Genomic DNA, 27,938 nt, shown 5'->3' on the forward strand with positions numbered 1-27,938 from the left:
TCAGAAGGTCATGAACCCTTTGCCCTATTGCCAGCCTTTTACCCCCATCTGTGTATTTGGGAGCAGTGGTGCCACCCCCTCCAGACCCACACTTCGGCTGCCCCCTGGGGCTGCCCCCTCCCCACACATTCCCTGGGGACTCCCCTTGTCTTGGCGCCCAAAGGGGGAGGAATGGCGACAAGCAAAGGCACCGCCGCCTCCTCACAGAAGCCCAGTCCCTCTCTCTCTCTCTCTCTCTCTGTTGGGGGGGGGGGAGTGCTTAGGTAGCTCTTGGCCTCCTCCTCCAATCAGGGCTGAGCTCCCTGCCCCAAAAGGGCGGGCAGAGCCTTTGATGCCGGGGTCCCCGAGTGGCCCGAGAGGCAGCCAGGCTGGCTGGCCCTTCTCTCTCGCTCTCGCTCTCGCTCAGTGGAGGAGGAGGGGGCCAAGGGGGCTCCTGAGGGAAGAGGAGGAGGAGGAGGAGGGCAAGATGAAGGAGCCCCGGAGGTGGTGGCGTTCCTGAGGGAAAGAGGCCCCGAGAGCAAAGGACGGCGGAGTCGGCGCTGGCAAGGGAAGGAGGCTCCTCCTTTGGACCATGGGGCTCTGCCAGGGCTTGGCCGGGCTCCTCTGCCTCCTCCTGGCCCTCCTCGCCTCCAGGAGCTGGGCACTCCGCCTGCACCCCAAGCAAGGTAAAGACCACAGGCACCCGCCACAGGAGAAGGAGAAGCTCTGGGCGCTGCACCGCTGGCGCCGAAAGTGGGCTCTTTGAGGCGCCTGGAAGCCGCTTTCTAGGAAGCCGGCTCCAGCCTCCAGCTTTCCTTCTCCCAGCCCTAGGAGGCTTCGCCTTGGAGCCATTTGGGGGATGGCGATATGTACTAAAACACCCATTGCCCATAGGGAAACTATATTTCCCATAGAGACTCATTGGAGAAATACTTGCCCACAGGGCATCACTGGGGATTAAATCCACATGATTGTCTATGGGCAAGTCTCCCCCATCTTTCCCTATGGGCAACTAATCCTCATGACTTTCTATGGGCAAGTATTCCTCATGTTTCTCTATGGGCAAATAACCCCCAGGACTCTCTATGGGCAAGAAGTTTCCCATGTTTCCCTATGGGCAAATAATCCCCATAGGGGCTCTCTATGGGCAAGGATGGTTTCTGTCATTTGTTTTAATACATCCCCCCAAAATGGTTATTCTGCACCTTCTTCACGTCATTTCTGACTTCTGGTCAGCCTCGTGTAGTTTCCTTGGCACGTGTCTCCAGTTTTGGGACTTGCCACCGCCATCCTCTGAGGCTGTGAGAGAGTGTGACTTGTTCATGGAGACCCAGTGGGTTTCCCTGGCAGACCAGGGCCCAGTGCTCCACCCACTCCACCACACTTCCTGAAATGCCTGCACTGCCTTTTCTTTGAGAAGCACCTCTTCTTCTTCTTCTTCTTCTTCTGTTTATTTATATCCCACCTTCCTCCCAGTGCAAGGACTCACTCAAGAAGAGACGGGGAAGTACTGCACACTGGCAAGGATAGGGTTAGAAATCAAAGACATATAGCTGTGCAAAGTCATGACAATCAAAACGCAAAGGGATCCCACAGCACCTTTGAGCTCACGGGAAGGGAGGAAGTTGAAAGCAGGCTTGAGCCTGCATCTTCATTTGTGTCTGAGACGCATTCCTTAGAAACACATCTGAGGAAGTAGGCTCACATCTATGGAGGAAATCAGGAGTTTATCCCGTGAATATCCTGGAAAAATCAAGTGATTTCAAGAAACGATTTCCCATGGCATAGCACAAAACCTGCCATTAAAGTGGTCACAAAGAAGCATTAATGCCCATCTTTTGACTTTTGGGATTTGACCAACAATGCATTTGATTTGTGCAATTGCATGTGATAATCATTAGTGCAATTATTCACCATTTTTGCTTTTTTTGCAGAATACTTTTAATGCGCTTTGATCTCTCTTTAATGCCGAAATTGGCCCCACTGTGATAAACTCCTACAAAAGCTCATGCTTCCAACTTCTCTCTTTTGGTGAGGCTCAAAGGTGCTGGAAGATCCCTTTGCATAAGTAGGGTTACAGTAAGGTTAGGGTAGGCAGAGTTAGGTGCCAACCATCTCCGGTGGCAGGTGCTGGATGCAGGTAGTGGTATTCCCTGAGTTCTTTCTCCTGACCCTCTTGCCAAGCACACCCTCAGAAGACCAGCTGTGTGTGCCACACAGTGACCTAAATCCTATTCTTAGCCCTCACTAGAGTAGACCCATTCAGTCAGTGCGACTTAGCTACCTGTCCATTCAGCAATTGATCAAATGGGTCTAGTCGACACTAACCATCATAGTGGCATCACGAGGGTTGGTTTCACCCCTAGGTTTTTTTCTTCTACTGAGCCTCACCCAACTCACACCATCTCTTCAGCATTTTAAAGGGAGGCAGGTATTGGTTAATGTATTAGACTGTGACTCTGGAGACCAGGGCTCTATTGCCTGCTCAGCTATGAAACCCACTCGGTGACCTTGGGCAAGTCACATGCTCTCAGCTTCAGGGAAAGTCAGTGGCAAACCTCCCCTGAACAAATCTTGGCAAGAAAACCCCATGAGAGGCTCACCTTAGGGTCGCCATAATTTGGAAATGATTTAAAGGCACAGAACACACACAGAGATAAACGCCACAGCCCATTTCTGCCCAATGTTTGGGAAACAGTAGTGTCACACACTCCCTGCACCTCCCTAGTGACCCCCCTTGACCTCCAATGTGTTCTACAATTTTTAAACTTGTCTGTTGTTGCAGTTAGATACCATGGAGGACACTCTTCCATTACCAGTATTGAAAAAGAAATCAGCTGTCATTATAGGGAGATTCTGAATGTTAAATAGATGGGGTGACTTTTTTATCGGTTCTCAGAAAGCAAAATATCATTGGCTGGCTCTACTGAGGCTCACTCTGGGCACTGTGAAACCATCTATTTCAGGGCTATACAAATTCCAGGATTCAGCTCTGGTTTAGATTAAGCTCTGTGTTAAATCCTAACTGTGTGTTAGATAGTAATGTCTGCAATCCAGATTTGGTGGATAATAGTTCGGTGTCATTGTAGCTGCTTTAATACAAAGGGGTGGGGACTTTACTGAGTGTACATGGTCCTATAAATAGTGTGCTATTATTTGCAAGTGTTATGCTTTCTTTTTGCATATTACAACTGCTGGAGCATTCCACAAATCAAACGCCACCGTGATTTATAACATTTATATGATCTGCTTCATCTGTTGGCTTACATTTTCACTATTCTTGTTTTAAAAGGGTGCCTAGCAATTAAAAAACAAACAGGCATGGACATAGATCTTTGTATGTTTAGTGATATATGAGTGCTGTGTCTCAGCCTTATGATCTTACACTGGTGCAAGGGTGGCTGGTGGATCCACTGCTGCAATAGTGGCCAATTTATACTTGGTTTCCTTGCTCCTCCTCCTCCAGTGGCATGGTCCCTTTCTAGATGCTGAATCCAGAGAACCTGCTGAATTTTTGGCATAGGGTCCAGCACTTGAATGGGGCCTGTGCCACCCAGACTATTGGATTGTACTGGTTCTCCCAGAAGATTGGGGGGTTGGTGTTGGAAAAGTGTGGCCCATGCCTGCTTGCTACCAGTCTCCCAAGCCCCACAGTCCTTGAGGTGGAAAAAAATGGGAGCACAATTTTCATGCATTTTACTGCTCAAAACCATGCACAAAGCCTCCTAGAGGTGCACAAATGTCCCAGCACCATGCAGAAAGCTGCTCAGCATACCCAAATACCTCTATTTTTGTTAGCATCCTTCTAAAAATGGTAGCAGGAAGTGATACAATTTCCAATCACCCTTTTAGGAAGGACTTGGATAAAAATAAAGATATTTGGGAAGACTCTTGGGGGTGGGTTGCAAGGATCAAAGGATAATTCAGCCTTTATTCTCTGTCCACTCTGGCCTGGACTGATGTCCTCTGATAGAATGTATTTTGGAATGTGCATTTGCTGACATCAGTCTCTTTTGCTCATTTATTGCAGAGACTTTGGTGAAACATTTGTCATCATATGAAATAGTGACCCCTACACGAGTGAATGAGTTTGGAGATGCTTTTCCACACACTCACCACTTTAAAAGGAGGAAAAGAAGTATGGACGCACAAGTGGAATCCATTTCGTTTAGGACTCATTACCGCTTCAATGCCTATGGACAGGTTTTCCAGCTGAATTTGAGTGCTGATACAAGTTTCATTGCTCCTCACTATGTTGAGGTGCATTTGGGGTCCACACAAAAGCATGCAACCTCAGATCTGCACCATTGCTTCTTCCGTGGGCATGTCAATGCACAGGAAATACACACAGCAGTCTTCAGTCTCTGTGGTGGCCTGGTAAGCACTAGGGTTTGTAATCCTTCTTCATTTAGGCCTGTGTTGCCTTAGCAAGGTAAGGGAGGACCTGGCTTTTGAATGAGCTAACAATAAACCTGGACATTTCCTGGGTTGCTGATTCTACAAGAAACTTTGTCAATGGTGATTATGCTGTCTTTCAAGTCAAGGCTATTTTCTTTGGAGTAGATGTATAGCATTTATAATATCTTTACCTATCTTACTAGTATTCTCCATAATATTTAGGCATCTCAAGCAATAGAACAAGCCACAAAACTGCATATTGTTTTGGGATTCTGAAAGGATATTTCTCAGTCCATGATATATCATTCCCAGGATTGGGAAAGATAACAATTTTCCAGTGACACTGTATCTTTTCACTGTCCTTCCCACACTTTTAGGTATCCTTCCCTCCCTTCTTTTTCTGTCACTATGGTCACCTTTCCTCAGGCTTGGAGGGAGGGGAGCTTCCTAACTTAAGAGACAATTTCCACTCTCCCATAATTTTTTTCTTTACTTAAAAACAAACATGGGGGGGGGGGCTGGAGTGGGATGTCCCCACTGTTATCAACCAGAAATCATTAGGAAGCTGCTTGTAAGCAGGGTATGAGTGCAAGAACATTATCCCACTTATGTTCCAGAACAACTGGTTTGCATAGTTTCATAGCTATTAATACTAGCCACTGAATTTGGGTAATTCCCTTTTAAAGCTGTCCAAGCTGGTGGTCATCACTAAATGTTGTGGTACTAAATTCTGTGTGCTGTGCCATTATATTCCTTTTGCCTTGTGCCACGTTTTAACTTGCTACTGGTCCTTTAATGCAGAAGAGAGAAAGAACACAAATACTATAATCACTCCTGGACACTAGAGAAACTTTTCTATCCATAACTGTAAAATGACAAATTGCAAGGCTGTATTCACATTCTTTTTTTTTACAGAAGGGGAAACGAGGCAAGACCATGCAATAAATTAGATCATTCTGTTCAATGAATCATGTGTTTCTTTCCTCATCCAAATATTAATTCTGTATCGAAGGTTATCATATTTTAGCAATTTCTACAGATTATATTATATTCTTCTTTCACAAAAGACTGAAAGTTTGCAAATGGGGAACTATGTCAAGTGAATTATGCATCTGCTGCAGGAGGCTTTTGGAAAATTAGAAACAACCAGCTCTTTAAATTTCAGTCTGTGTTTCATATTTCATGTTGTGGCATTTTATAACCAGTAATGTCAGTAGAATAAATAATATTTAGTTCTGCCTGAGATCTGCGCAATAGGAAACTAGTATCCTTCAATCTAGTAAGAACTGGATATGCAGTCATTTCACTTTTTTTAGCTGTACAGTATATTTTTTCAGATACAGCTTAGTGTGTTCTTCTAAGTGGACCACTGGAGATATACATGCTGTGCAGTGCTTGTCACTTAAATCAGCACATAGATATTTAATCCATCATAATTTGATTACAGTGGAATGTAGTTCCAAGCTCATTTCATTGTTACTATATTTATTATGTTGAGGTGCACTGAATATTAGATAAAGGGCCGGAGGTAGCTGGTTCCTTATTTGTGCCATTGGGGAATGTAGTTCTTCAAGTGCAGATTTTGTCCACAGGAGTACTGTTAAGAAGGTGAGTTAACAGCAAGAAAGGGAAGGAGAGTATGCAACAGTTGGCTGAATCATGCATCATGCAACTTGTAACAATGATTGCCTTTCATTTTATCAGAAGAAACAAATTTAAATATTATAAAATTTGAATTAATTTTTAAATATTATTAGATTTGTTGTTAAATTTGTCTCTTCTAATAAATTAACCTCAATTGCTTTTTATTATATCACATAAAGACTTTATTTTAGTTATTACATTGCAGTAATGGCTAGAAAATACAGTAGTCTTGCCTCAATCGTAGGCTTGCCCTCCATGGATTTCAGCATCCATGGATGGCAGGTCCCATTGATTTCAATGGCTGCACTTGCACACAGTCCAGGGAGAGTGGCTGTGCATGCGCCACCATTGAATACTGTGGGACTTGAAGTCCTGCAGTTTTTGCCATCCATGGGGGGGGGGGTCCGGAATGGAACCCAGAAGTATAAGAAATGACCCACTGTATACTAATAGTGTAATCAATTACACATTTCATGTTATTCTAGCATTTTCCCTTGTATAAACAGGTTACTTATAATACAACAGATTCACCAAGCCACACAGGCATAGGCATTGCTGGCTGTGGATTCTTGGTGTTGTAGTCCAAAACGTAACACCTCCAAGTTCTGACACTGTAAGTGAATAATGACACACCTTTCAGCTCAACATTTTTTTCTTATTGAGCAATACAACTTGACTAAGTTGGGTCAGCAACATGTAGCTCTCATTACATGATATTTTCATCTACCTATTTATAACTACTCTTCTCTGTGCATCTGGACATTGAAACTGAGGAATGAAAGAGGAAGTGCTTTGGTCTCTGTCCATGGTAGATATAGGCTCACCCTTACCATAGTTTTATGAAAATTCATTCTATTGGTAAGAGTTATACCATCATTCATCTAATAAAATCAATGGCACAGGTGTTGTCTCTGAAAGCTAGAGTGCTAACTTTGCTTACCAGAAGGGAAACAAACTCTGATGCACTCTTTCTCACACACATTTCAATGTTGAAACCACTGAGTAGATCAGAGTACCTTGAATAATTGTTACACTGATTGTCATGCAGAAGAATCCAGGTTGAGAGGGAAGGGGAGCAAGGCTTCCAAACCCATTGTTTGTCTGACTGTGGAAACTGAGGTAATACTTAGCACCATACTCTAAAATTGTGTGGTGTACTGTATCAGTCTCCCCAAGGACTTTTGATACAATATGTTTCATGAAGCTGTCAGAAGTGTAGACTATTGCACTATGAGCATTTTTCAGATTCTTTGTTAGTCTTCAACACCTAATTCATTGCTTGGACTTTCCAGCCATAAAGTCTCTTGAACTGGCACAGCACTGTAACCCTAATCCCTAATCCCGACCATCTTTTTGCTGGTTAGATAAGGAATTTGCTTGGGGAATGGGGAAGGGAAGAACCCTATCCTCTTTTTTCTTCCCTTCCTTCCTCTCCTCCAGTGAGTTCTTCATGAGCACCCATTTGTGTATGATTATTTTTCACATAATGTTTTGAATTTTGTTTTCATTGCATACCACATGAGAAAACATGTAGCATTTTAACATTTCTAATTGAATTAGGATTATAATTGGTCAGATTGAGACATTATGTTAAATCCTGACGAACAAACTGTAAACTTGTACACTTCCCTTTCCATCTCTTTTTTCCCACTGCGTATTCAGATTTTCCACATAACTTGTGACTTGAGCAATGAAACTATAGTTTTCTGCAATGTCCAACTCGAGTATAGTATGGTTTGCACAAATCAGGATTGTAAAAGTGCTGAAATATGGTTTGATGTTACTCTGAAATTCACAGTAAATGCTCTCAAAATATGAGATACCAGATTACAAACTAGAGTAATTTGGTACTTAAATATTACATTTAAGTTGTGAATACAAGTTTACTTTTCTGGTATAAGAAAAGATATACCAATAGCTAATTGTATGTAAAAGCTTTTTTTAAAAAAAAGAAACCTGATCCCAAAGGAAAAGGCTTTTTTCTGTCTGTGCCAAATCCTGATACATGAGAGAACAGTTTCTTCTATTACTGTTCCCTATAAATCAAAAGCAAATGAAGTATGAGAAGCTACTTTGATCCATGTGATGACAATTATGTCATCCAGTTTCACATATTTGTGGGAAGCTGCAATGGATCAATGCTGTAGATGTCAGAGGAAGAAAAAATACAGGACTTAGAAAAAAGCCAACAGAAAAATTGCAAATTAAAATTTAAAACATATTCTAAACATGTATGCACAATTACAGTCTGCCTGAAAATAATCAGATTTTTATCTCTAAGGCTTATTAGTTATTTGAGTATGTCTTTTCAAAGTTTTCCATCAGTCTAAGAATCTTGAATACAGTAGAATTTATACAATGACTGACTGAAAAGACAACTTGAACTATACTAATTCAGTCAGATATATGTGCTTAAATGGAAGAAAGGGATACATACAGAGCTTGGACTAGATGATTTGTGAAGCGTAGTGGTCCAAAAAGTAACTTTGCTAATCCTTTTACATCTGTGCACACACACACACACTTGTGTGTGTGTTTGATCACACACACATATATGCAGTTCCTTGGTCTGTTTAAGTCCAGTGGGTACTAAGAGGCCAGCTAAGAATGGCTTCAGATGAGACAAAAGTCAAATATGAAAAGTGCTTTCAATGGAAAAATCTACCTATAGAATTCCATGTGTGACAATCTATACTGGGACTCATTGTTCTATCTTACATGGAAGGGGTTTTCTTATGTGAATTGTGTTATATTCTAAAGTTAAGAGTGCAATAAGTACTTTTCAAGCATCTAAAGTAGGTGGTGTAACTACAGTTACTCTTAAGAATTACGGTGCAACTATGCAGTGTATTATATATACAGATTCTGAATATAGACATCACATATAGTGTTAGAAGATAATAGGGAGTAATTAGAAATTTTCTACCAATAGGTATGAAGAACTGTAATACAAAAACAGGAGTCATGAATAGTGGCAGTTTTAGGGCAAAGGATAATGTCTGATCATTTACAGGCAGAGATACATTAGAGATCATTCTAGTGATGCAAACTAACTATCTTTTTCTAAGTTCTGTATTCTTCTTTTACTTTCACTTCATTGGTCAGTTTTAGCCTCCTACAGACATGAGCTACCAGATCTGCTGAGGATTTCACTGGCTGCAGGTGGAGCAAACATAGTCCAGACAGAAAATCAAGAGGTAAAATACATTGTTATTTAACTGAGTTTTTACTCAAGTCTGTTGAGAAATGTAGGATGGAACATAGCATTGGCCAGTTTCTAATATTGTTCATTATAATAAAGGATTATCTCTATTTTAGGTTGAAATAATAATAATAATAATAATAATAAAGATTTATTTATAGCCCGCCCAATCACGAAGAATCCGGGCGGGTTTCAACAATAAAATACATCGATAACAATGAAGTTAAAAATCAAACCCTAGACCTACCGCCCCCCCCCCCCATACCCAGTACTAAAACAGAATTAAACAATAATAGTATAAAAAACATTAAAACCATGAAAACCATTTTAAAAGGCAGAAACATAGGCGGGGAAGAATAGACAAATGAAGGGACAATATCTCTATATCTGGGGAGGGTAACTAAGTTGGAAAGACATAAGTCTACAGTTCCAGGCAAAGTCTACCGGTAGTCACATGAAAGAATAGACAGACAAGATAGAAAAGCATAACTATTTCTTAATGCAGACACTATTGAAACTAAAAGCCTGGCTCTTTAGAGTGTTACACTTGACAGATTCAAGAAGGCTGATGCACCATCTGTCAGTAATTAGACCAGCTTTGTGGCCAAATATTACCTCACTACTCCATGGTTCCAGATGTTGTGGATCTAGTTCTGCTATGTGTGGTTAAGATGCAAGTAGCCCATTATACAAGTTAGGTCTAATTTTCATTAGAGCCCCCCGTGAAAAGTTTAAGGAAGACTTACTACATGCTGATATAGGTTTATTGTTCTGTAGTACGGACGTTGTTACAAGGTAAAAGAAGCTGAACTGACTGTAGTACAGTGCACCCGCGTCATACGCTTAAAGCCACGCAGGGAGAAGGGGTGCACCGCCATATTCACAAGCCCCATTCATTTAAATGGGGCTCAAGCATAGGAAGAAGTTGCTTTACGCGGGGGAGTCCGGAACGGATTCCCCACGTAAAGTAAGGGCACACTGTACTACCATTACCACCACTGGTACTGCTATTAAAATTTTAATCTTATTGTTCCATGTACAGAACAGAGAAGTAACATAGTTTGCTTTAATATGCAACATAGTCTTTAATAGGTGACTGTGTAGGCATTTGGACATAGTGTATGGAAACTGGATGCCAGTAGAGCAGCAGTGGGTATTCTTCAATCACCTAGAGCTGTTGGACCACAATTCCCAGGAATCCTCCCCATTAACTGGGACAGCTAGTGCTGTTGGGGTGATGATGGTTTACAGCTGAACAACATCTACAGAACACATGATTCCCATCCCGGCAGTACATGTGTAGTATTTGTGGCTTGTTCAGGTACTAAATTAGATTTTGTGTGTGTGTGCATGCAGGATTTGTTATTCTGTCCAATGCTGATGAGATGACATGATATGAGAAATGTAATAGGAAAAAGCTTATGGCTAAAAATCTAAGATCTTTGCTAAGTTTCTAACATAGAATGTATAATTTTCCCCCAAGCAAAATAAATAAATAAATACATACATACATACATACATATTCCAATGATCTTGTCTCCTAATTTAAATTCCAAGAGAGAGTAAGGTGTACTATTGCTTGTGAAGTCTGCATTGGATTTTTTTTTTTTTTGGTAGCACCTACTTAATTCTTCATTGCCAAAATGAATCTCTATGCTAGATCTCAAAATGTATGTGTCAAAATGTAGACCCTCTAAGTTTGTGTTAAGAGATGCCACAGGATCACATATTTTCTTAACAATAGAAATTGTCATCTGAGCTAGAGGGCTTTTCAGGACAGGAAGGTAGGTAGCATTAGTTGTATCCACCTTGTTGTTATTACTATTGTTGTGTGCTTTCAAGTCATTCCTGACTCATGGCAAACCTATCATTGGGTTTTCTTGGCAATATTTGTTCAGAGGAAGGTCAACCAGTGGGTTTCTTGGCTGAACTGGGAATTGGACCCTGGCCTGCAGAGTCATAGGCCAACTCTGAAACCACTATGTCATGCTGTCTCTGTTTTACTTGTACCCATCTACTTACTTACATTTGGCATGGGCACTTAGAGGAGATCTCCAAAGATAATCTCTGTGTCCAGTCAGGTACATGTGGGAGGCGGACTTTCTTTAGACTGGAGTGGAAACAAGCCATAACATCCGATGTGTAGGGGCTAGTCTACATGTATTATATGAATTGCAACTTCACATCAACGCTTAATTGTCTTTACTTTCCTGCACAAATTTGCATCCATTTGCCCCCTCTGCACCAAAAATGCACAGTCATGCAAATACATGTGAAGTGGCTGACCAGCATTCGATAAGGTGTATTCTTGAGATACTGTACTTTGGTAAACCTCAAGTCTTTTTTTTTTCAATGGAGTTTATGTAGTTTTTTGCTCCATCTCCCTCAAAAAGTCTGAATTCCTCTGAATTGTATCTAGCCAGATCACAATCTATTCTATTTGAATTAGCATTTTAATCGTATTGACAAGTCCTAGGACTGCTGGGAGCTGTAGTTTCATATTACCTAGATGACCACACAGTTCCCTCCTCTACTTTAGATAATCTGACTCCAAGCTTTTTATGGTTGCAAAGGTCAGTTGTGATAACTTCAAACATGGCCCAGAAATAGGCTAGAAGCCAACATGTTTCACAAAGTAATGATGTCATATGTTCATACCAGCCAGCTCAAAGCAAGTCTGTTTTGGACTACATGAAGTTTCAACCCATCTCTGTGTCACTGCTACATTTAGTTATAAGGTGACAGTGGGATTTGTTATATGTTTATTCTGGAGTATAGGCTTTGTGTAGATCTATGTCTATGAAAGAACTAGACAAGATCCTAAAGAGTAAAGATATACAATTGAGCACTAAAGTGAAAATCCATCAAAATGTATGGACACAAGAGCTAAAAATGCAGACAGAAAGAAAATCAACTCATTTCAGATGTGGTGATGGAGAAGAGTGCTGAGGATACTGTGGACAGCCAAAAAGACAAATAAATAGATTCTTGATCAAACCTGAAAACCTCTTGGAAGCCAAGATGATCCAACTGAGGCTATCATACTCTGGACTTTTAATGAGAAGGCATGATTCACTAGAAAATACAATAATGCTAGGAAAGGTAGAGGGTAGTAGAAAGAGAGGAAGATTGCATGCCAAATGGATAGACTCAGCCAGGGTGATCATGGGCATGAGTTTGCAGGAACTAAGCAGAGCAGTGGAGGATAGAGAAACTTAGAAATTTTTCATCCATGGGGTTGCCGTGAGTCAGGGCTGACTCAAATAGGCTCTCATATTTCTGTCCTATTCTTTTTTTGAGGACAATCAGTAAAGTTCTTGCCTAATTTCTTTATTAGTATGCTTCTGAACAGACCTGACTGACATATTTTTCATATAGTTAGGATACCACTATATATTAAGAGCCAGTTCAGACACTAGTCATATTTTGTGGTGTCTGGGAACTCTTCCCATCTTCTTTCTAACCTGGGAATGTAACATTTACTTGTTACTTCGAAAATAGTTCTTTTCTGGAGATTTAGGGCCATTTGGGGTTTTTTAAAAGGCATATTTAAAATGAAAAAGCAACTAAAGTGTAATGTGTTACTAATTAAAATCTTTCTGTCAGAATGCTCACTAACAAGCAGCACTGATGTGTGCTGTTTGAAAAATGATAATAAACTGCCTTTCCAATGTAATATTACTAACTCAGAATTTATGTCCTATAATCTAGAGATTCCACCTAAACATTAGGAAGAACTTCCTGACAGTAAACAGCTGTTTGAAATTGGAATACGCTGTCTCAGAATATGGTGGAGTCTCCTTCTTTAGAGGTTTTTAAGCAAAGGCTGGATGGCCATCTGTTTGATTGTGTATATCTGCATGGCAGGGGGTTGGAAGATAACCCTTGTGGTTTCTTCCAACTCCATGACTCTAAATTTTAGCCTAGTCATTAAATTGCAGAACATGGCCAAGTGTAGACAGCATATGTTGATAGCTATGGAATTGTGAAAGTGTGAGTTACTCATTTTCTCCATGTGCCTGACACATTTTACTCAATAGTCTCTTTGTTCCCTTCTTATTTTACTTTAGTTAAGCATAAGCATGGGATTTTATGTACAGCATACAACCATTTTTATTTTGAAGTAACTGCGCTGCCAAAATATAAAATATTACAATATACATCTTTTCTTTTCAAACAGCAGTTTAGAAAATTCTTCCAGGATTCATGATTCCATTTAGTATATTTTATACAGAAATCAAAAGGCTTTTGTCTCCTTCATGCACATACAACTCTCACTGAAGTAAATGTGATTTTACTTGTAGATCGGAAGGGCACGTTTGATCTTATGGCTATATAATGGGCTTTAAAATGGCCTTTGATATTGCTGTGATCTGTTGATCTGCAAAGGAGTATTTGACTGATTCAACCCATTAGTTGTTCTGGAGTGCTAAGATTGTTTTGGCCATTTTTATCAGAAAGTGCAGTGATTATATTTTAAATTTGTCCATAGTAATTTTAACATAGTATTTGAAGTTAGCAGAGTAGAAAACATATCCATTTAAAACAACAACAATATATATTTTTTTCTAAACAGTAGGGATATAAAACCCTTGGATTTGAGCCCATTGGCCAGTTAAGACCTTCACTCACTTGCCATCTGACCTTCTACAGTGTCATGATAGTTTTTATTAATCTGATCCTGACATTTTCACTGATTTTCATGTCTGTCCTTGTGAACTGTTTCAATCAAGAATGAGTTTCTAAGGCCCTATACAGACAGCCAAAATAAAGCTGCTTCGAGTCACTTTGGAGGTATGGTGTTTCAATGATGCATGCATCCTAAGAGTCTGGAAGCTGCACCAAAGCTGCACTCCAGTCCTTAGGACTGGAACATGGCTTTGGTGCGGCTTCTGGACTCTTAGGATGCATGTATCATTTAAACAGCATACCTCCAAAGTGACTCGAAGCAGCTTTATTTTGGTTGTCTGTAACAGGCCTAAGAAACATGGACAAAGCTTAGTGCATTCAGGTCTTTGGGGAAAGATCCTAGCTGTAAAAGTAGTTTTGTGGGACACAGAAGTACTGAAGTAGAATTCACCAAAATTCACTACTTGGGCTGAGAAGTTTCTTCTTAAGAATTCATCTGTAAAGAGCTACTGCTTAGTGGTAAGTAGAGAAGTTATGTTTGTGTTTGTGTGAGCAGGAGGACTGCAGAAGTCTTTATTTTATAGCTTCTTTTTGATTTATTTGGTAGCTTGCTTGTTCTATTCTCATCATTATCACTTACAGATAAACCATTTTATGAAATAGCTACCTATTATCAGCTTTTTACTGTTTGAGAATGTTCATATTTGATAAAGGAAGACAAAATTTGTAGCACTTGTGTATCTGTGTGTGAATGCTAAACAGAAATTATTCTTCTACAATCATTTCAATCAGTTTTGTATTGAAGAGGATATTTGTTTTTTCATGTAATATATCAGTAATATATATCTTTATTAATTATATAGCTTTATTGATTACAGCAAAGCCTGTGACTGCTATGACTTCCTCTTAGAGGAACGGGAGTGCCAAAACATCTGATCATCCTGAGAAATAACCTGAACTCAGGACAGGAGACTGTCGTTAGAACAGAATATGGAAAAAAAGAATGGTTTCCAATTGGCAAAAGGGTCAGGCAAGGCTGCATACTATCACCCTATTTATTCAACTTGTATGCAGAAAATATAAGGGAGGAGCACTATGTATATATGGATGTATTTTAACTTGTTGTACACTGCTTTGATTGCCTGGCAAAAAGCGGGATAGAAATAAAAAAATTATTATTATTTTTATTAGTATGTACATTCAGAGGCAGGAGGAGTGAAGATTTGGGGAAGGAACATTAACAATCTAAGATATGCAGATGCCACAGTACTACTCACAGAAATTATCAAGGACATGGAGTAATTAATGAGGAAGGTTAAGGAGGAAAGTGCTAATGCTGAACATTAAGAAAACAAAAATAATGACCATGGAAGATCTACAAGAATTCATCCTAGATGAGAAAATTGAAATAGTCAAAAGCGTCCCCATACCTTGGATTAAATATCAATTAGAATGGAGGTTGCAGTCAAGAAATCAGAAGTAGACTAGGACCGGGAAGGGCAGCTATAGAAGAACTGGACAAAATCTTAAAGTGCAAAGATATAACTCTGAACACTACAGTGAGGATAGTTCAAACCATTGATTTCCCCATCATCATGAGAGCTGGATAGTGAAGAAATCAGATTGAAATAAAATCAACTCATTTGAGATGTGGTGCTGGAGAGGAATACTAAGGCTATTGTGGACAGCGAAGAAGACAAACAGATGGGTTCTAAAACAGATCCAGTCTGAACGTCCTCTGAAAACCAGGATGAAAAAATTGAAACTCATACTTTTGCCACATCATGAGAAGGCATGAATCATTAGAAAAGACTATGATGTTGGGAAAGAAAGAGGGATGTATAAAGAGAGGAAGACCACATTCCGTATTGTTATACTTGATCAGGGAGATCATGGGCCTGAGCTTGCAGGGCAGTTGAGGGCTGGGAATCTTGGAGATGTCTCATTCACAGGGTTGCCATGAGGTGAGGTCAATTTAAGGGCATTTAACAACATATCAGTGACAATTAAAAACCAGTGTTTACCTATCTAGTCTCTTAAAAACCTTGATTCATATGTTTCAATTAATATTTCATAGCTCACCTGCTGCATATTTAATGATGCTGAGTGTCACGAGAGGAAAGACACTATGTTCCTGAACATCAGGAACAAGAATCATGGTGTTATTGGACTGCAACTCTCTGCATTCCTCATCATTGGCTGTACTGATCAAGAGCTGCTGGGATTTTCAGTCCAATGGGGATAGTTCCCATCCCTCTGTACATTCTGACAGTAGTTGTTTTATTGTGTGTAACAGTTAGCCACTATGTACTATAGCATGTTCTGTCATAGGTAGACTTGTGCAATACAATAAGAACTAATATTTGAAAATGTTTGTGTGTATTATCCTCAAATGGTGTGGAAAGGGTACATGAATCCACAAAATATCCAATATTCAAAACACTTCTTGTCCCAAGATTTCAGATAAGAGAGACTCAACCTGTCCCACAGTTTATACCTGCCTTGATTGAAGATACATTACTTTTAATCAGCCCTTACTCTCACATGCAGCTCATTACACAGTGAGTGGTGATTTCTCAAAATTCATCCTTCAGTTAGTTACAGCTGGCCTTGGAGGTCCAACTCTGCCAAAACATATGGCAGTCTCCACAGCTACTTCTCTGGGTTTTGTTTTACATAAATCTCACAATATTAACAAGCCTTTGCTATTATATATGCAGTTTCCTCAAGTAATGGAAAACCCAAGTTTTCAGGCGTATATATTTGTATTTTGGAATTTATGTTGTTGAACTCAGTGGGATTTATTTTTGAGTTAACCTGTTGGTTGTAAAATTATTCTAATATCACTAAGCAAAGAGTTTAATTCATTTGAATTATCTGAAATAATTGAGTTAAATATTGAATTTAATTAAATCATGCTATTGTAATTTGAACAATAAAATATTAAAATATGGATATACATGAATGTGCAAATGAAATCATGCACAGTAGAACAAAATATGTTTATTCATAGGGTACGTTGAGGGGCAGGTGCAATGTCCACTTGCAGTTGTAAAAAGGGGTCACAACGATAAAAAGGCTGAGTACCATTGGTTTAAATACTAGATGAGATTTCATAAAGTTCCAGGTTCAATCCCAGGTACTTCCAGCTTGAAAGGAGTCATTGATAGAAAAGACCCCTGATCGAGACCCCATCAAAATAGACTGTGCTAGCCTATATGAACAATTGTCTGATCTGGCTATAATGCATGTTCCTATGTTTGAAATGATACATTTCATCTAATAGAAGCATTGCTGCTACATTTGTGGAAAAGTTGTGAAATGTGTTTGATATAGTGTTGACTAATTTTGGCTTTTAAATGTCCATGATTTAGTATTTCTGTATTTGTGTGAATCAGCTCAGACCCTTAATCAACTAAACTCAGACCCTTAGCTAGTGCAGAGAAATGAATGATAATACATTATTTATGTGTAAGTTCGATTTGCTATAAATCAATACTGCTCAAAGTAGTGGTCTGTGGAATCATGTTGGTCCATGAGCCATCTGTTGCTGTTCCACAGGGGACTGTGGTGGGCCGTGTTAGTCTGTAGAATCAGTATGATCAGCAAGAGAGATCTTGCTGCACCTTTGAGACTAACTGAAAGAAAGGAATTGGCAGCATGAGCTTTCATATACTTCAGTCTACATCCACATTTTTTGTTTTATTCTTCCTATGCTCTTAAGCAGTATACTTTTATTCTGAATTTTCTCTTTTATTTCTGCATGAAAAATAATCATATACAGTCACCCCTCCTTTTTCACAGGGGATCGTCCTGGAACCCCTTGTGAAATTGGAGTTTCGCCTATATTCAAGCCCCATATATGCAAGCTTGAATCTAGGTGTGGGTGTGCAGGGACATGCTGCAAGCATGCACCTCATTCATTCTCCCTCTGTTTGTCATGCATAAGTGAGGGACATGGATCCGAAGACCGTGGGAACGGAAGGAGGACTGGGCATTATTTCTTGGTATAGACTAATGTTATTCTTAAAAGTGAAGTCTGGTCATGTTCACTGCATTCCTACAGTGGTGCATCTGATGGCTCAATGGGCACTATGGCTCAGTGGGCAAAATCATTGTGCAATGGTAGATTAGCTCCTTACTTCACAAGTTGAAAGTGTGTGTGCTTGTAGAATGATTGACAGCATGAGGAACCACATTCACACAGCCTCTGAGAAAGCTCAGCTCTTTGCACAATGTTTTTAATGCTAATGTTATGCTGCAAATTGATTATTTGTGTAATTATTTATTTAATCTGAGCTCTACTACAGTATGTTGTGCAATATTTTGAAAAATAGCTTCATCATTATCTGATCCATGTTTACCATAGATGACTTACAATCTGTTATAAATATAACAATGCATTTCTACACACACATTTAATCAGAACTCCTATTAAATTCCTATGTGAGTATGCAATGAATTGTGACCTCAAGAAAACCTCCCTGATGAGGTTGTAATCTCAATTTTGTCCACAAAGTTTGAAACCATTCATATAATGGAACTTCAGACAGCTTTTTCAAGTTTCTAACTTCATAGAAGGGACATCTAATCATCTTGCTTAGTTCTACTGACTCTCTTTCTTGATTACAGATGGGAACATTTAGATCCCATGATGGAGAATACTTTCTAGAACCTTTGGTGACAGAAGATGACTATGAAGATGACCATAAAAAGCCACATCTTATATATAGACATGAAGAATTTAAGAAAGATTTTTACCAGAATTCCTATAAATCATGTGAAACTTCAGGTACAACTAAACATATTTATTCCTGTACTAGAACCAGAATTATTATTACTATTTTTTTTTCTTTTGGAGAAGTAGCTAATTTTATAAAGATTTGTTTGCATTTGTGATATCTGTGTTATGAAGGTAAGATATTACACATCAAGTGGATGAAGACCTATGGCCTAAATGCAGTTAGTAGCCCCAGCCAGAGTAGAGTCATTGAAGATTATAACACAGAGATGGGATAGGGACAGGATCGCTCTCCTATCCTTATCCTGTCATTAACCCGTCCGTGACTGTGATAGCATGAAAGGCTTTCAATTATAGCACTAATCCTGCCATTAACCCATCATTAAAGTGGCATTGCAATAAAGGAAACTTCTGTTATTGCCAGCCAATGCCATCCAATGTCGCTTTAATGACAGGTTAATGGCAGGTTAATGATGGGATCTGCTCAGTGTCATCTGTAAGTCTTTTGCGTGATCACAGTCAATTGCGCTTTTTGGATGAGTTAATGAGAGGATCTGCACAACATCATTTGAAAAACTTTCCCGCAATCTCATGGGAAGGACAGGACAGGAACGGGACAAGGGCATGTGATAATCTCCTGTGAATCAACAGAACCTACAAAAAGTATTTGTTTTTCAAGTTATAATTGATTCAATTGGACTTTTCTAGTTAGGATTGGCAATTGGATTTAGGCTCAAGTGTTTTCTCTTTTCTGTGAACTCAGATTGGTTTGATTCAGTCTTAACCATCTGGGTAAGAATCCTGAGTATTGCAGTTTAATGAAGTGCTGAGTTTTCTGTTAGTGAAGCCTAATCTTCCCTATAAAGTGATTTTCTGTCAAAATCACTGTGTCTTATACTGTAAAATACACATATTTAAACAGTCATTAAACTTGATATGTAATCTGGTGGGATCGAAGTGAAGACCCATTCCATCAACTGTTTCAGTTGCAACATATTAACTGTTTTAGTCATTCTTTAATAAATACTTTGGATTTCTGGTTTTGCTTTAGTTTTTTTGCTCTAGAATGCACATTTATGAGCTGACTTTGACCAACATTAATATTTATAACTAGACTGACACTGCAAGCAGTATTGTGCAAGTTTGAGACTGACAGTAAATGTTGGCATTTTATGGGAAATTGCTGGGGAAAGTTTGTTCAGAACAAATTTTTGGTCATTTTAAGTGCTGCCAGTCAAACATTTGTTTCATTCAAGTCATAAGTAAATTCATCAACATCAACTTGGGCAATTCTGTGTACATTTTCTGGTAAACCTATATTTCCCATGTTTCCTGTGGGCAGAGGAATGACAGTTAAAATAATTTATGACTGTAGTGTTGATGCATCCTTAATGCCAAGCGATAACAAACTGATCTGTGCCATCCTCTGAGAAAACATATTGTACAATATCAATCTCCAAAAACTATACGCATCTGAATCAATTGCATTTTTTGTAAGCTAAGAAAAGGGAATAGGTACTCTACATTTTATTGAATTAACTGAGCCACTTCCATGTGTCTGCAATGGCTGTTTCATATTGTCATCTGTGAATTTTATATATGCAGGAAATAGACACCAAGTGATGTTTGTCTTCAGTATTCAAAAATCTGGCTAGCATCTCCAATCTGCAGGTGCTTGCCTAAGAGACTCTCTTAGGGTGCAGTTCCATTGGTATGCTGCTCTTATGGTTGGACTTGAGCTGGGTTTTGTTTTGTATGGGGTTCCTAATTTCCAGAGAAGAATACAACATGTATCGGGAATATCAAGCAGAGTCTGAATGCAGAATCAAGTTGGAAAGTTGTTTGTTTTATGTTTGGAAATTTAATTGGAAAATGTGAACAGGCAATTTCTTCCTTTGTTTCATTTCATCATATACAGCTTCCTTTCATTAACTGGCTTTGCAGTCTGGAGGTGTGTGATGACTCTTGGCTGATCTGGTATCAGATAAAGCCAAATTACTTTTTTCCCATGTTTTGTTGGCTAGCGAACAGTGTCCATTCCTTTCCCAGGAACCAGGAATTTCCCGTTATTCCTGTGTTGTGGTAGTTAGTATGATTTTTAATTTGATGATTTGAGGTTGAATAGAAACTGGATAAGATTTTTTAGCGTGAAGTGATAGATTTATAACAGTGGAAATAGCAGGAGAGGTGAATAAGTGTTTTGTTTGTTTCACATATCCTCTCTGGGCAGCATTTCCTTTAGCTAGATCACATACATTTTTAAAAATGTATGCCAAGTACTCAGCGTAAGGCTTGCATACAGATTAAGAATATTCAGGCAAGTGTGATTGATGCAGAATGCAGTTAATTGTCTTTTAAATAAAAGTATTTTCTAGAGGGGATGGGGGAAAAGAGAGAGAGCAGAGGCAAGCAGTTTGTTTGGGAACATATTTTAGTATTTTGTTTTTGGTGTGTTGGAAGCCAATTTTGCTAATTTTCTACCATTCTTCATGTGCAAGATTATATCACAGTATAAAGAAAAGGGTTGTTCAGATCTCACTAATGGTATTTTTAAAAGAGTTTTTTGGTTCATATGTTGCCCTTACTTCTGGAAAGAGAAGCACCCTTATCAAGAGCAGTAGTTTTTTTTTAACCCTTTCTTTACCATCAACCCTCTTTAAATACCTTTTGTTTTCATGGATAAACAAGACTTAATTCAAGATTTTAAACCCCGAAGTGCATCAAATATTTATTTAAAGTTGCTCATCAAAGGTCTTCAGATTGGGTGAGAAGGCAGAAATAAGTAAATGTGCACACTCATATTACAATATTTTTGCTTTCTGCATACATGTGTATGTAAGATGCTGAGGAATCAAGCTTGCTTCTTGTTCTTCCACCCCATGAGCTGCTTGGATACGTGCTGGGCAGGGGAGGGAAGTTGCTGAAGGTAGAGCCACACATAGGAGTTTATCACACAGGGAAAAAATGGAAATTTAAAATGGCAAGAACCCATTATTAATTGTGCAAATGGTTTTCACACACAAAGCACTGTTATCTTGTGCAGAATCCGAGATCAATCTGCACTTGCGTACAAATAGTTTTTACATGTCGGGACCAAATGTGCGTCCATCCCAATAATGATAAAAGTGTGTGCATCCCGAAAAAATGATCAAATATTCAAATGATTTTCACACATAGACCATGACAAATCTCTGTGTGTGTGTGTCTCTGCCTTCCCTCAGTAGCTGTTCATTTAAGAGCCTGAGCTATGGGGAAAGGCTGAAGCAGGAGACAGACAGACATAGAAAGGAGCAAGGGGGAACTCAGCTATTTCTCTGTCCCTTCCTGAATCAGTTTATGACAAAATAGGAAATCTGAATATACTTATTTAATCACATAATCTCCTTTAACTTCAGAATGTGAGCTTTCTTGGCATAAAATATTTTAGATATTTAAAAATACTTACACAAAATATGAATTATATGCATTCTTTTCATTTCGGCTCTTTTAAAAATCCTGAATCTTGAAAAAAAAAAGAGGCTAATTAGAAAAAAATACAATTTGCATACTTATGCTTGTGCACATAAAGTGCTGTATTTTCATTGGATTTTTTGCCCCCCAAATAGTGTATTTTCCTGTATACCAGCCAGCAGTTATTTAAAGAGTGAGGATTTATTTGTACTGTAAATGAATACATGACTCAAATGTCCTATTATCTCCCCGTGGTACCTTAAAACAATTGTGATACAGTTGAACTGCTGTGCTTGAGAAATGGCAAGTCTAACTACATATGCTTCATTTCAGTTTTTGGAAGCTGCGTCATCTATGTGACTATTACAGTTCAAAATGCATAGAATTGATGTAATGATAAATCTAAACTCATGGACTTTTTCCATTTCATTGATGGTGTCATTCAACTTTATCCCATCAACTTCACTGTCCTTTGGTGCCCCCTTCTGTCCACTTTGCAATTTGTTGTTGTTGTATGCTTTTCAGTAGCTTCTGACTTTGGAAATTATATGATCAAGCTCTGTAACAGAAAGTGGGCTTTTGTATTGAGCAGGCACATTCATTCATAGCTATATTTGCTATCTATCTATGCATGCACACCCACATGACCCTCCCCCCACCCCAGTTTGTATTTCAGTGCTGAGAGAACAGTACAGTAGAGAGGGAAGACTTTGCTTTGCAGGTTTGCTTTCATCTCTATATTAATATGTTATGCTCCTTTAACGCAACAATGCATGTAAAATGTATAGACCAAATCGATGAAAATTTCAACCCACCCACCCCAGCGTATGAAGATGTGAGTGACAGGACTGTACCATCTATGGAAAGTCCATGTGGTTGTTATGAACAACAAAAGAAGCATCCCAGGGTGCTGCCTGTTAACTGCTGCCAAGTTATCCAAAGTTATAGGAAGATCACTCAAGAAGCTGAACTTCCAATATTGGTAGATTAATGTTTACTGTTGCTGGGAAGAACTGCTAATTTACTGGGGTCCAGAGGGACATTTGGCTCTCTGGACACAAAATGTCTTGCAAGCCTTGTCTTCTGGACTTTGGTAGTTTGGTTTGTGTGGGAACTGCCCTCGAGTTGACCCCGACTCGTGGTGATCTTGTGTATGAGACATCTCCAAGAGCCCATATCCTCCACTGCTCTGCTTAGGTCCTGCAAATTCAGTTCGGCAACTTCCCCGACTGAGTCAATCTGGCATGCAATCTTCCTCTCTTTCTACTACTTTCTATTTTTCCTAGCATTATTGTCTTTTCTAGTGAGTCATGCCTTCTCATGATGTGTCCAAAGTATGGTAACTTGGTCATCTCCCCAGGTTCAGGGAAAGTTCAGTCTTGATCTGTTCAAGGATCCATTTATTTGTCTTTTTGGCCATACATGGTATCTTCAGTACTCTTTTCCAGCACCACATCTCAAATGAGTTGATTTTCTTCCTATCTGCTTTCTTCATTGCCCAGCTCTCACATCTGTACATGGTGATGGGGAATACAATGGCTTGAATGATTCTAACGTCTAACACAAAATTTTGTCTTTTGTCCCCTGGGCAAGCTCTTGACTCCAACTAGCTGGTTTTATCTTCCAGAAACAGATCCTTGACAGGACAAGCATGTGCCATATATCTGACACCTGCTGCTGTGTGTATGTGTGAGTGCACATTTGTCTGTGTGTGTAAAAGCACACCATGATGAGATTGCTATTCAGCAGACTGCCTTCTAGTTTCCCAGGCAACTCACTGAGCCCTGGCTGGTGTCTTCTCTGGAACTGTGCTTTCTCCCCAGCAAGCTGTCATACTTGTTCTTAAACCAATTGCTGGACAAAAATGTCATTGAGATAAGGAAGCATACAATGCTTTCAGTATAAAAGTATATTAATGAAAACAATGGCTTGTGACCAGGATCCTGCTTGGCCCCTATGCTAATGTAATGGTTTGTTGTATTTGCAGTTGCACATTCAGTGGGTCCATGCAAGATAGAGGCAGAGGTAGTGGTAGCAGTGGTGATGGTGGAGGCGGCAGACCTTATGCCTCCTGTCCTTTGAATGCCTAGTTTCCAATGTGATCCATTATTATTATTATTATTAAACTTTATTTCTAAAGAGCTGTAATTATACACAGCGCTGTACAAAGTCAGTAAAATTAAAAAGTATATAAAAGCCTGCCCAAGGCGTACATTCTAAGATAACAATAAAAGAGGAATAGATAAAATTACCATATAGAAAAGAAAAAACAAATTAAAAACATCAAATATAAAACAAATCACATCACATCAAATATTGTCAGACAGCCAGATGACAATCACAAATTCCTTGAGAACGCTTCCCTAAACAATATGGTTTTCAGCTCAGCCTTAAAGCTGGTTAGGGAAGTGATGAGCCGTGCATGCAGAGGAAGAAGGTTCCAGGAATGAGGGGCAGCAAGAGAGAAGGGACGGATCTGGGATGGGGCAGAGGAGATCCTGGGTTGAAAGAGGAGACTTTGGCTACCAGAGCGGAGAGTGCGAGTAGGGATGTAGGGAGAGAGAAGATCGGTTAAATAAAAAGGGGCCAGCCCATGCAGGGCTTTAAAGGTGAGTAGCTAAAGTTTGTACCTGATGCGGAAAGGAAAAGGGAGCCAGTGAAGGGAGGACAACAGAGGGGAGACATGATCATAATGGCGAGCGAGTGAAATAATGCGTGCAGCTGAATGCTGAACAGAAATTAATGGGTGGAGATGAGAGAGGGGAAGCCCTGCCAGGAGGAGGTTACAGTAGTCTAGTCGTGAGACCACTAGGGCATGGACCAGTGTCTTTGCGGTAGAAGCTGAGAGGTATGGATGGATTTTGGCGATATTATAGAGAAAAAATCTGCAGACTTTGGCTGTAGTCTGGATCTGAGGGATAAATGACAAAGAGGAGTCAAAGATGAAACTGAGACTGCGGGCTTCCTGGACCGGCTGGATAGAGACGTTATTGACAGAAATAGAAAAGGAGTAGTGAAGGGTGGGCTTAGGAGGGAAAACAAGAAGCTCTGTCTTGGACATATTGAGCTTCAGACGCCGATGGTGCATCCAGTGGGAGACAGCTGTTAAACAGGATGACACTTGCTGCTCTAGCTCTGCCGAAAGATTAGGGGTGGAAAGGTACAGTTGGGTATCATCGGCGTAAAGATGGTAGGAGAAACCAAAAGAACTGATAAGTTTGCCAAGGGAGAGTGTGTATAAAGAGAACAGAAGGGGACCCAAAACAGAGCCCTGAGGAACTCCAACAGATAAGGGGACAGAAGACGAGGTCTGACCACCCGAGACCACTGAAAAAGATCGATCTGACAAGTAAGATGTGAACCAATCGACAACAAGGCCCGAGAAACCAAGGTCAGAGAGTACATCTATTAGGAGACAGTGGTCCACGGTGTCGAAGGCTGCAGACAGATCGAGTGGGACAAGGATCGAATAAAGGCCATTCGCCTTGGCCCGCAAAAGATCATTTGAGATCTTAGTAAGGGCCGTCTCTGTGGAGTGCCGTGGGCGAAAACCAGAAAATCCAGAGAATCAAGGTAGTATGTACTGTAAGAGAAGCAATCATCCAAGACAGCTCTTTCATACTTCCTCAGCTCGATGCACACCCATTCAAGGAATAATCAGGACAGAGCTGGCAGTATCCTTCCCCAATCACCATTACAGCCTCCTTTTTACTTTTTGCTGCCTTTGGTTTGCCATTTCAATGTCACTACTGCCTTTACCCCTGCTGTCAGTGAAATTATACTGGTGGAGCTGATGATTTGTTGTTGTTGTGTGGCAATAGTCAAAGTGAACCTATCAATAGAGTTTTCTCGGTAATGTTTGTTCAGAGGGGCTTTGTCATTCATTTCCTTCCTTTTTAGGCTGAGAGAGTGTGACTTGCCCAAGATCACCCAGTGTGTTTCCAGGGCTGTCCTAGTCCAATATTCAAGACACTGTATCAAGCTTTTTTTCTTATGATAATATTTAAGTATTGTATGCAATATTCAGAAATAAGGATTGCCAAGCCTAATAATGAATTTGGTTGGTCTGTGCTGATCATTTTGAAAGCAAAGTCAAAATGCCAAGATATTCAGAAGTAATATAAATTAGTTTTTAAAAAGTGAAAATGGACACCTCTTAAAAAGGAAAATTAGGTAACTAAACATGTATTTGTTTGGCTTAGTGGAGAGAGGAGGAGGAACATCAGCAGTGTGATGTAAGCAAAGCCCTGTTGAGAAAAATAAGCAGTTTATAAATAAGATCCTGTTTTCCTGTAGAAGCTATGGGGTTTATCACACGGAGCTCCAAACGTTGTGTTTCCATCACCCAAATGTCATCAAAATGGGGTGGAAGCATCACCAGTGTGATCATGCCTGGAACCTCTAAAGTGAAATGGAAGAGTTATCACCATGGAATCATCAGAGAAGCCCTTTTCTTATTATTAATGGATTAATCCATTAATAAGGAAAGGGCTGCTTCCCTGACAATTCTATGGTAATTCCATGGCGATAAAGCTTCTGTTCCACTTTAGAAGCGCCTGTGGCATGATCACACTGGTGATGCTTCTGCCCCATTTGATGATGTTTGGGCAACAGAAGTGCCGCGTGTATCAGGTTGTTAAGGCTGAGCAGTGTGTGCATGGCCAAATGGCATGCTGTGTTTGGCTTAAGAAGGCAACTAGTACAGTATGCCCTTGCCTTACACGGGGGTCCGTTCTGGACTCCTCTGCATAAGGCAAATAGCATGTATGCTCGAGCCCCATTGAAAATAATGGGGCTTGTGCATGACGTGTGGCGTGGTGCGCGTGCCATTGCAACTTCTGTCATGCGGCTTTCAGCATAAGCTGAAAGCTGCGTAAAAGGTGGCTGCATATGACGCAGGCACATTGTTTAATCTGGCTCCTTGCAATCAGCTGTCTTCATTTTTTAAAAGCAAGATTAAGTCTTATCTTTCTAAAAGAAGACTACTATTTCATCTTCGAATTCCTCTGATTTCCTAGACACATTCATCACTGACCTTTCTGTGGGAAAGTGGTGGGAAATTGATCAAATACACTTTTAGTAAGGCTGGGGTGGCAGTTTTACAATGTTAAATGTGAAATATTTGCAATATATGTCCTTAATCTTATTCCTATGTTTTATTAAAAATGATTTAACTTGTATTTATTAACCAAAACTATAGTTCCCTATTATTGTAGCTAATAATTCTGTTTTACACGTACTCACACACACAGAAAAAATCTGCCTTTTGAGCAGTTTACTCTGCATAACAAAGCCTTTGAAAGGAGCCCTTAAAAAGCCTAAAATGAACAACAATGCAGTAACTAATGATAATGGATATAAGAGCACCAGGAAGCTGTATACTGCTAAGGATCTGAAACCAAAGGGAAAGAAAGGTAGTGGAAAATATTCTATCAGTATTATATACTTGAAGAGACACACTGGCTAGCTGGATATCAGCCAGCATAGAAGAGGCCTGTTTTAAGGGTTGCTGTTTTCACACACAGGTGTTGCCATATGGATTTGTAAGCAATGGTTACTGGAATAACACTTTCCATCCTCTATCATGCATGTATTATATAATGCATGCCAAGTTTCAGAGTTGTTTTATCCCCTGAAAAGCAGAAGTGTTACAGGAGGGCTTTCAGACAAGCTAGCAATTTTAAGACTTATTTTTTGCTAGTATTCAGAATCCTAATAATTGGTTGAAGAATATCAGGAAGAATTCACTCAGGTTAGAGGCCTTTCCCAACAGCTTGAAATAATTGGCCATGATCCAGTGAGATATCTGTGGCAGAGACAGCTTAAATAGTTCAATAATTCACTGTGCGCAGGACTGGTCCTGCTGTGAAATCTAGTGATGGGCGGGTGGGGGGG

At 39.7% G+C, this 27,938-nt stretch overlaps 1 protein-coding gene across 1 annotated transcript in view; it reads left to right on the forward strand.

The window, feature by feature from the left end:
* The first annotated feature begins 517 nt into the window (after nucleotides 1-517).
* The window catches only part of ADAMTS20 (ADAM metallopeptidase with thrombospondin type 1 motif 20), a 105,461-nt gene continuing 78,040 nt past the window's right edge, over nucleotides 518-27,938 (forward strand). The window contains exons 1-3 of the mRNA XM_089524267.1: nucleotides 518-665; nucleotides 4,010-4,356; nucleotides 18,485-18,644. Of these exons, the coding sequence (XP_089380393.1) occupies nucleotides 572-665; nucleotides 4,010-4,356; nucleotides 18,485-18,644 (601 nt within the window). The 5' untranslated portion in view covers nucleotides 518-571. The remainder of the gene's footprint in view (nucleotides 666-4,009; nucleotides 4,357-18,484; nucleotides 18,645-27,938) is intronic.

Source organism: Sceloporus occidentalis, unplaced genomic scaffold (genome assembly GCF_023333645.1).
Source record: "Sceloporus occidentalis isolate IW3139 unplaced genomic scaffold, rSceOcc1.0.p SCAF_5, whole genome shotgun sequence".
In the NCBI taxonomy this organism is placed as follows: Eukaryota; Metazoa; Chordata; class Lepidosauria; order Squamata; family Phrynosomatidae; genus Sceloporus; species Sceloporus occidentalis.